We start from the raw sequence: 11,383 nt of genomic DNA on the forward strand, positions 1-11,383 counted from the left end.
TCTAAAGAAATATAGTAACAAAAGCATCATGGTATTGGTATGAAAGTAGACATAAAGAACAATGGAATAGAATAAAAAACACACAGACAAACCCAAATAATACAGTTATCTCATACTAGAGAAGAGCAGCATAAGCGTACATTGGGTAAAAGATAGCCTCTTCAACAAATGGTGCTTGGAAAACTGGAAATCCATATGTAGCGAAATGAAATTTAATTTTGTTATATTCTCTGGACAGTTTGGACTACCTAGTACACACTTCCCACCTAGGGCAGGGGTTGATAGGACCCCACTTTCCTTCTATCTTCAACACAACCTGAATCACTCTAATTTAAGCCAAAATTTCCCACGTTTTTGTTTTTTTCGGTGTCTTTCCAAGCAAGATATCAATCCCAGGGATATTTTCTAGGATTTCCTAGAATTAACATATGAAAACCTGATATGGTGACAAGAGTGCTTAATGCCCTGATATTTGTTTCAAGTCCAAGTATAGGGACAAAGCAATGAAAAACTTCCTGGAGGAACTGATGGGAATCTGATTGTTGACAATTTTAGCAAACATGTGCTTTTATATATCAAACACTTTTTACTTTTTTTTTTTAATATCCCAGCCTGTTTGGATTCTCCAATGTTATAGATTCACATACCTCAAAACTTCTCTATTGTGAAACCCTCCACTAGAAAACCTTCCACTCACCAACATCTTTTTGATCTAAGACTTCTTCCTGCACCCTGAATTTACATATTCCTCTGTGGATTATATCTCATTATATATTTATATAATGTCTTGAGGTCACTGGGAATTTTTTCTGTTCTCAGTTAATTAATGTTTGTTACTTCCATTAGAATATAGGAGTCATCTGTAAGTAAACTAATGCATTTGTAGTAGCAATCAAAGTGCTTAAGTGTGCAAAAAGTCAATTATCAACATCATTTTCTAAATCTTCATGAAATTGAATTTGAATGAAAAATTGAATATATGAAATGTTGGAACATAAAAGGCTCAGAAACATTGTCTACAAAATGGGACACCATTTAGTAATTCAAGAGAAAAATTGAAACATGACAGTAATGAAACATGGACATCTGACACATGTTCTAATAATAATTCCTTAATACAAATGCACATTTTATTAAATTAAATGATGTATTATAATTTTGTTTCTTGCATATCATGAAATACAATTTTGCAAAAACAATCACTTTAAATAAATACGCATATGTATAGATAGCAAAATTATTTAAAACCACCTTTTGCTTTTAAGTTTTTGTAGGGCCTCTTTCACATCCTTGTTTCATAAACTATAAATGATAGAGTTCAACATGGGAATGACAAGAGTGTAGAACAATGAGCTCATTTTATCTTGATCTAAAGAGTAGGAAGAACTTGGCCGGCAATACATAAAGAGCATGGTGCCCTGGAAAACTGCAACTGCAGTTAGGTGGGAGGTGCAGGTGGAGAAAGCTTTGAGCCTCCCCTCAGCAGAGCGGATCTTTAAGACTGATGAGATGATGTAGCCGTAAGAGACCAGGACTCCAGAAATGGTACTCAGTTCAATGAATCCAAAAATCGTGAATAAGACCAGCTCATTGACTTGTATGTCAGAACAGGAAAGGAGGAAAAGTGGAGGTAAATCACAGAAGAAATGATTAATCTCCTTAGACCCACAGAAACATAAGCAGAATGTTAATGTCGTGTGTATCAAAGCATCTGCCAGGCCTATGAGGTAAACCCCAGCCATAAACAGTGAACACACCTTAGTGGACATGTCTACTGCATAGCGCAAGGGGTTGCTGATGGCCTTGTACCTATCAAAGGCCATCACTGTCAGCAGCAGACACTCAGAATCTGCAAAGATACAGAGGTCAAGAACTGAACAGCACATGCAAAGAACGGAATTGATTTGTTCTTGGAAAATATGTCGCCCAGCATCTTGGGCCCAACTGCTGTGGAATAGCAGAGGTCACAGAAAGAGAGGTGGCTGAGGAAAAAGTACATTGGTGTGTGAAGCTGGGGATCCACTCTGATTAAGAAGATCATACCAAGGTTTGCCAGAAGATTAATGAGGTAAACCATGAGAAACATGAGGAAAAGGGCCACTTTGAGGTCAGCATTACTAGTAATTCCCAAGAAATTGAATGAATTAAAGGATGAACAATTTTTCTTGTCCATTCTTCTCTTTTGTCTAGATGGTCAAACATGATAAATATTTATTCAATTATTTTTTACCAGCACTATATAAATAGGATGGAACACAATTTGTATCTGTAAATTTTTATGCTAAGAAAAATATAAAGACCTGTGTTCTACTCTACAAAAAGATATGGCATGCTTTTGACAGTAAGACATAAATAGATGACAGGAAAGAAATTTTGTAATTCATTAGGTATATGACTTTCTACATATTTAATATCTCTGAATCTTATTTTTAATTTTTTTTGTGTGAAATAAATTTGATACACTCAAATTTCAGTCAATCTTTAAAATAATACTTCATAAACATAGTCTTAGATTTTCTATGAAGATTAGGCATTGATACAAAGAATTAAATATTTGCTATCTAGATGTAAAAGAAGTTGCGATTTTTACAAGATCAAATCTAGTGATTGGTTTTAAAGACCATTGTGTGAGTTCTAGAAACAATGAATACTATGCTTGGTCTATGTGCTCTTTAGTATTTGATGAAACACAATGTAAGTGTTCTTTCCTTTCCTTTTGACATAAGGCTCACTACCCAATTTTAGATATGATTAAAAGAGAAAGGGGAAGTCCTCCTGATCATTGAAAACATAATTCTCAAACAGAAATGATGGAAACCTCATAGTTTAACACATAAACTTACATTATATAAGATTTTTAAAGTACATATTTATTTAAAAATTGAAAACAGGATGAGGGACAATTAATAGTTTATACATACATAGAATTCTTAAAAGTATATGTGCATTTATGAATATGTAATCTTTGTGCAATTGTGTATGATTATTAATTGCACTAAGTGAACAGTGGAGAATAAATATGTGTATATTTTTTTTATTTATATGCTTTCTTTTTACTGTGGGGCTTCTATGATCAATTAATTAAGTGATCAAACAAATTTTTAAAAACCTTACACTCCTTTGTATCCCTACTCATTGATAAAATAAAGGCTTGCTTATCATACTATATATAAATAAAATAAATGTAATATTATTTTGTCAATGCTATCAAGTTCACTTAGAGTTATCTGGTTCTAAGAATAGATTATTTTTAATCATTTTAGACTTCAGAATTCATGAAACTACATAAGAGGTCATAAAGCAATTCATTTACAAAACTCCCATTTTTTTCCAAAGAGGTCAAATTTTTAACCTACAGTTTTAAGTTTGGAAACTCAGGATCTTACCTCAGATGAGCCGTTCTTTGATAATTGAGTATTGAGCAGTATCATTGTATTATAACAGGCAGCATTTGGGACTTAAACATTATGAAGCCACTTCCCTCAGGTTTTGAAATTATACAACCATGTAATTACGTTTCTGGTTCTGTGTTGCCCCTTGTGAATACATGAACATCTTTAGTAAATGTTGAAATGAAATCTTGAAAATATTCACAGAAGGGTTTATGTCAGATGATAAATGCAAGTGAATTTGTCCTTAGGAATACATAGAATGTGCATAATTTACATTATAAAATATAATGGGCATTATCCTTGTCCAGCTGAAGCAGAATCAGTAAAACTAACATCACCTTGTTGAATAATTTCCAATTTCTTTCTGTTATTCATCTTTTCTTTCATTTTTGTAGCACTGTCCTTCACCATCTAAATGCTTTTTATTGAGATATAATTCATATACTATACAATTCACCCTTTAAAGCAAGCACATCTGTGAATTTGGCTATATTTGTAAGGCTGTGTACTCTCCATTTGCAGAACATTTTTTTGTATCCCCCTGGAAAGGACATACAATTGCTGTTTTCTATTGAATAACTGCACAAATACCAAAGTTACTACCCAGTATTGTTGGACTGTCCTTCCTCGGGGTTTTCAGAACTCTCCCACTTTGTTTAATGAGATTCTGGCAAAAGACTTGCGAGGGTTACAGCTGGATCAAGGAACCCTTTGACAATATGTGGATGGACTGCTTATAGCCAATCTAGACTATGAACATTGTCTTTCAAATACTATTACGCTACAGAACCAATTAGCCTCATGTGGATATAAGGTGTCCACTAAAAATGCTCAAATTTACACACTACAATTCACCTATCTGATATTCCAAATTAGCCAAGGAACCTGAAGTTGATGTCAGATGGAAAATTGACTATATTGAAGCTGAAGAATCCCGGAAGCAGAGGCAATTACATGGATCCTGGGAATGTCCGGATTCTGCCATATTTGGACCCTAATTTTGGACTAACAGCAAAACTCTTGTATGAGCATTGAAAGGGACAGAAATAGAACCTTTTCTGGATCCTAGAATGTCAAGCTGCTTTTGAAAAATTAAAACATAGCCTTATGACAACCCCTGCTCTGGGCCTACCTGACTTAAAAAAAAGGAATTCAGATTATATGTACATGAGAAACAAGGCACTGAAACTAGATATTCAATGGAAACTGCATGAATCCTGGAGAACCCAATCTACAGGATAAACAGAGAAAATAAACCACACCTTTAAAAAAAGTGGCTAAATTATGCCAACAAATCCATCTGCAGTGGGATAAGGTATTGCCAATTGCTCTCCTCCAAACATGGGTGGCCTCAGAAGTGGGCTCAAATTAAACCCCTAAGAAATAGTGTATGGGAGACCCTTTAGCACCCCAGGGAAAAGGGGAATATGTGGTGAGAGCAGGAGAAACTAGACTCAAACAATCTGTACATCAGATCATTCGAATATTAACTAATGTTGCATGAGTATGCTTCTTTCAGGCTGCCTTTAATTTGAAGTCACTGTTTATCCCTTCCAGTCTGGGGACCAGGTGCTACTTGAGGCTGGGGAAAAACAGGGACCAGAGCAACAACTGGGAGAGAAATGAACAGGATGTTATGATGTGCTTCTGACAACTCACACCTCTCTAAAGCTTGCTGAAATAAAAACCTGGGCCCTCCACACTAGAATGAAGAAGTTCCCAAGAGACTTACCTGAAGCTACCTTTCCCACACAAACATGACAACCCATAGGGGACTTAAAATACCTGCTCAGGAAATCACAATGAGAAATTTTATGTTTTTATTGTTATTTTTTCTCCTGTTCCCTCTCTAGGGAGGACAACAGTTTGGTCAGAATAGCACAGAACTTGACCCTCTCAACTCATGCAGTTGTTGATTGCTGAATTCATCTTCCCAGGGCCTAATCCTCTGTGGACCATGGTGACCCCTTTGTATATCCAGTTACAAACTTTATTTGAATCCCAGATGCAGACTGGACACCAACATGGGACCTTCAAGCCCACACCATAATTTATTGGATTCCAGTTATGCATTATCCAGATGATGCTGTTTCCGGTGTTCCCTGTCTCACTCTTCCTTGTATTGCCTCAAATACAAAGACCTGGTCTACAGGAGAATACAAATTCCAGAGCATCTTAAAATGAGACCCCCTCATTAACAAGAATGACTACCTCTGTGTGTACAAAAAGTTACCCAACTTTTTATAGAGAAAATTACAGCAGTAACTGATTATCCTTCCCAGATTATTCCCAGATTACTCCTGGGTGGAATGCATAGGATAGTTTAAAGTTGGGGACTACTTTCTAATTAGGGACCCACTGGATTTCTGTTTATTAAAAAAAAAAAAAAAAAAAACTGGTCTTCTGTGCTGCTACAGGACATGTGTTTTTAAAATTAATAATCATGGGCTACTGAATGCCTTAGAAACTTTACAACTCCCACTGTATATTATTTTAAAAATTTAGCAACAACATTCTCAATTCAGTCCTTAAATGTATCTGCCCATTGGATAAGCTCTATAAACATCTTTACTAAGTTGGCCATGGACCTCCCAGGGGGATTCCTGATGGATGTAAATATTTCTTTGGCTATACTTTATTACCCTGATGGGGTGTTGGGGCCCATCCTTGGGTCCTCCAAAATCTGTCCAAAACTTTGATCACACTGGCCAATGAAATAGCTCTATCCCTTTCAAATTGACAAACCTCCCTGAACTCCTTGGCCAAAGTAGTTTTAGATAACTGCCTGGCTTTTGACTGTCTGTTAGATGAGCAAGGGGGAGTTTGTGCTATAGCTATTATTTATCTATTTTAAGACCTTTATTTTATTTATTTATCTTCATATAGTGCTGAGGATCAAACCCAAGGCCTCACATGTGCTAGGCAAGTACTCTACAACTGAGCTACAACCTCATCCCCTGCTGAATTTATGTTTACACCTCTTCACAAGTGGAGACTGGTATTGAAAAGATCAGGCAACAAGCAACCTGCCTACAATAAACTCTTGACCACCATACAACATTTTTGTAAGTGATGTAAAAAGGCCCAATTGATTGATTCTCTGGCTTCTTCTCCTGGATACCAAGAGGGATTCAGTGTATTTTACTAGGTCTCCTCCACCTCATTCTTACTATTATATTCATCATTGCCTCTGTGTATGTATCTTTCCATTTACTTTTCTGTTGCTGTTCTTCCCTTTGCAACTACGCAATTAAACACAGGATTAAAGAATGACAACAATAAATAAGCCTTCCATCTCCCACTCTCAGCAGGAAACAGCTTGGAGATATCTGTCATCCATCTTTCCACAGAAATGGAAGGTAGAAATTGACAGTGGGGAAATGTAACAGAGGTCTACTCACCCTTTGAATATTGCTGTTTTTGCTCTGAAGTTTATTTTTTTAAAAAGATGTTTTGTTTGTTTTTATTGGTATTAATTTTTTTTTCTTTCTTCTTCCCTCTCCACCTCCTTCACAAGATTAGGGAGACAGTATTATTACTTTTTACCCTAGTCAATTGTCCTTGAATTTACCTACCACAGGAGGGAAATATCTTCCAGAGGATCTAAGAAGTGATTATCTATCATACCATCAGAAGATCCCAGGACCCCTTACCAGAATACACCTGGAATGCAACCTTTGATGAATTCTTTCAAAATCTCCTTATTCCACCAAATGGGTAGAAATACATACTTTGGGACAGAAGTCCCCTGTGTTTCTCCTTTGCTAGCAAACCAATAAACCTTCATTTTCCTTTTTCTCAAAACTGTGTCCATCTTATTAAATTGGCATTAGGGACAAGGATCCAACTTTTGGCAATACTATGAGATTCTGAATTTAGGAGACATAATAGCACAACCTCTTGCTTGGAGATTGGTACAAAGATGGTCTACTATCTTCCGTAAAATAATATTATCTTCTCAGAAAAATATTTTCAATATAATGAAACTAGACAAGATCAGTAGGAAACAACAGTGAGGGCAAAACTGCAGATTTAACCGAGGGGCATTCTAACACTAAGCTGCATTTTTCAACTCTTCTCATATTGAGACAGTGTCTACATCACCATGTACTGGGTTGAACTTGGTATTCTCCTGCATGAGCCTCCCAGTACAATTATAGGCACTCACCACTACAGCAGGAATTCAAAGTGAGGCATTGAGCCATTATGCAGCGATGTTCTCCATAGAAATAGAAAAAGCAGTCATGAATTTACTTGCAAGAACAAGAGGTCCCAAACAGCCAAAGCAATCCATAATGAGAAAAGTGAAGCTGGAAACATCTAAGACCTTAAATTATACTACAGAACTACAGTAATAAATACAGTCACGGTATTGGTACCAAAGCAAATATGAAGAACAATGGAACAGAATAAAGACAAAGAGAAAAACCCAAATAAATATTCTTATTTCATAGTCTATAAAAGTGCCATGAACATACATTCGACAACAGACAGGTGCTTCAACAAATGGTGCAGGGAAAACTGGAAATCCATACAGAGTAAAATTTTACTTTATTATATTCTCTGGAGAGTTTGGACTACCTTGTACACATGTATCACATAGGGTAGGAGGTTGTTAGGACCCCCTTTTGCTTCTTTCTTCAATACAAACTGTATCATTCTTATTTATGCCAAAATTCTCCAACAGATTTTTTTTTCAGGGTCTTTCCAAGCAAGGTATCTATTCCAGGTGTATTTCCTGGGATAAACATATGAGCACCTGGTGTGGTGCTTGGTGTGCTCATCTGATACTTAATGCTTCTCCTTCATAGTTTTTGTTTTTTTTTATATCTGTATGTATTGTCCAGGGTTCTGGAAAACATGGATTGTGTGCCATGGATTTGAGTACATTTAGCATCAAAATTTGTTAGGGCAACTTTTTTTTTTTTTTTTTTTGGTGGACAAGCATAGAGTGAATTCTATATGAGACCTCAGGTTGCTCTGTTTGCCTCACTCTGGGGCAACTTGGACCCTATTCCTAATCTCAGGGACTGCAAAGGAGTCATCTGAAATAACCTGCATCACCTGACTGCACAGGCTGATTGTCTCTCTCTGTGTGGGAAGAGAGGTTGAAACTGCTTTGTATCTTTCAATACAGCCACCAACAGGTCACTAGGTTGGGTTAATTTTCTATCTTTGAAATACTAGTTTTAGTGAAACTGGACTTTTGACATGAGACTAGACTCCATGCTTCACCAATTTCCTCTAGGTTCTTGTCTCATAAATTTTGAAGGATAATATTCATGGATAATCATGGAAGGGAAAAGTAAACAAAGCAGAATTTACTTAAGCAAGAAGAGATAAAACTGTGGTCATGCAGAAAGGAACCCGAGCAGAAAAATTCATTAGTATGTGTGTCAGCTTATGAGTTTATATATGGTTCTAGCTAGAGCATAGAGCAAAATATGTATTGAACCAGCATTAGAAAGTTGAAAAACAATTAAAAATATTCTCTGAAATGCATGGATTTATTACAACAGATATATATTGATTCCTTTTAACCTGCTATTCCAACCATGGCCCTTGAGATTGGATCCCAATGGGTAATATAAAAAAGTGCTCTGGGATTAATTAATGAACTCACTTTTTAAGAATGTGGGAATAAAGTTTCTAGTGTATTTTGGGGCAAGCAGCTTATTCAGGTGATGATATGATTTCGGGGGGGGGGTGGTCTTGGAGAAGCCTCTACTAAGCTCTAAACAAAAAGGAAGGCAGAGTCAGGAGTACTAACTCCTAGGGTGACTGGACAGAGATACATAAACATGATCTAAGGCTAGAATCTTCAACTGGATTTTGACTAGCTAGGTGAACAGTCCTTTACTTGTAATCCCAGTGACCTGGGAGTCTGAGACAAGAGAATCATAAGTTCAAGACCAACCTATGCAACTTACTTACAACTTGCATCAGTATTGGCTAGGGATGTCATTCAGAGGTAGAACACCTCTGGTTTTACCCCCTAGTACCACAACTAACAGACAGGAGTTACAGCTTGAAGACTGTTTCATGATCTGATGCTATGAACAATATCATTTATCTGTCTTTTATCATCAGGAGGTTAGTCCTTTATGGTTGACCTAGTATGAGCTTTAGCTTTTTTGTCACTATAAGAAAAAGACCTGGCAACTACAATGTAGAGGAGGGAAAGTGTTTATTTTGTCTTGTGTTTTCAGAGGTCTCAGTCTAGAAAGATTTGACTCCATATCTCTGGGCCTAAGTTGAGGCGGAACATTAGGATGGAACATTATGGCAGAAGGCTGGGCAGAAGAAAGCAGCTCAGGACATGGCAAGTAGGAAGCAGAGAAAGCTCTCTTCTCACCAGCAAGAACATACACACCCCAAAGCATACCCTCAGTGAACCATCTCCTCGAACCATAACCTACCTGCCTATATTGAATCCCAGTGAATCCTTGACAGTGGATTAATCCACTGTTTGCATTACAACTATCATAATCTAACTATTTCACCTCTGAATATACTTGCCTGTCTCACACATTAACTTTAGAGGGACTTCTCATATCAAAACTAAAACGGTATCATTATAGAAACTCTATTGAGCAATATCAGATATATCTCTATATAACTGACAGATACAGATTTTACTAAAGCCCGATTTAAGAGATGAAAAAAATGAAGGTCTGATTATTGTCATAAAATTAATAAGTAATCACTGCATACAAACTAAAATCATATCTGTCTTCCTTCAAAATCCAAAGTCTTTCATTAAGGTCACTTTCTTCTTTATTCCTTTCTTAAAAGAAAAACAAACCAAAAAATAAAAAAAGAAGCAACTATCTGGATTAAGGTTGTACAAAACAAGTACTTAAGAGACGCAATAATATTATTCATTTATTTTCAGCTCTGTTAGGTCATTAATGCAAGACAAATATCCTGTCAAAATTGCATATTTTTATAAATTGCTCAATTACTATGATGTTTTGGGATAGATAACATTCAGTAAATCTTTTTTTTCTTTCCACATTTTTATTGGTTCATCTTAGTTGTACATAATTATGGGCTTTGTTGTTACACATTAGTATATGTGTTGAGTCCCAATGCAAAGAAAAGACCACCAACTCCAATTTTAAATCAAATTAAAGCAAGCTTGTATTTGTGTACACAAAGAGCTGATCAGCAGTTGTCTCTCTCAACAGGGGCTAGAGATCAGCATCCTAGCTCTCCAGGAAAGAGGTTTTATAGCACAAAAAGTTGCAAAGTGGGTGTTTTGAGAACTTACAGCTAACAGGATTTTGACAAGCATAATGTAAAAGCAGATAGTAGGTTAATGATCTACATGGCTCAACATTTCAAGTTGGGGAATAAATTCAGATCCCAACACCAGAATTTATGAGGCACTGCTGGGGTTTCAGTGATGGTTGTTGTCTGGCCAGGGAAAGCCAGGCATGAATGAGTTTAAGGCACTAGCAGGCTTTCCAAGAAAGTTTAAAACATCAAAATATGGCCAGGCCAAATAGTAATCCTAGCATTTTACAGAAAACAGAAATGAACTTTCTGTAATGTTTGACAAGATGGCTCCCAATCTTAAGAGGGAATTAGGCTGGGTTTATCTCATGGACCCAATATAATAGCACATATAGCACTTCCCAGCATATCCCCCAGCACAGTCAGTCCATCTTATAACTGAAAGTTTATATAAAATCAGAGAAGAGGTCTTGAATGGTAAACTCTGTATCACCCTCCATGCTCCTTTTATGACAATATAGTAAAACAAGTTTAATATTTTTGAGTGTAGAAAACACTTATCATCAGGAAGTTCAATGGCATTAATACATTTTTTTATTTTTGGAAAAGTGTGTGTGTGTGTGTGTGTGTGTGTGTGTGTTTTCCATTTGGTACTGGGAATTGAACTCAGAGGTGCTTTACTACTGTGCTGCATACCCAGTCCTATATAAATATATATATATATATATATATATATATATATATATATATAT

General features: G+C 36.2%; 1 protein-coding gene across 1 annotated transcript; it reads right to left on the reverse strand.

The window, feature by feature from the left end:
• Positions 1-1,241: 1,241 nt before the first annotated feature.
• LOC107135212 (olfactory receptor 5W2-like) lies at positions 1,242-2,179 on the reverse strand. Its single transcript, XM_015477130.1, is given in 2 exon segments — positions 1,242-1,867; positions 1,870-2,179. Coding segments are annotated over 2 exon segments (930 nt in total). The 5' UTR covers positions 2,174-2,179.
• Positions 2,180-11,383: the final 9,204 nt, after the last annotated feature.

Source organism: Marmota marmota, unplaced genomic scaffold, assembly GCF_001458135.2.
Source record: "Marmota marmota marmota unplaced genomic scaffold, marMar, whole genome shotgun sequence".
Lineage (NCBI taxonomy): Eukaryota > Metazoa > Chordata > Mammalia > Rodentia > Sciuridae > Marmota > Marmota marmota.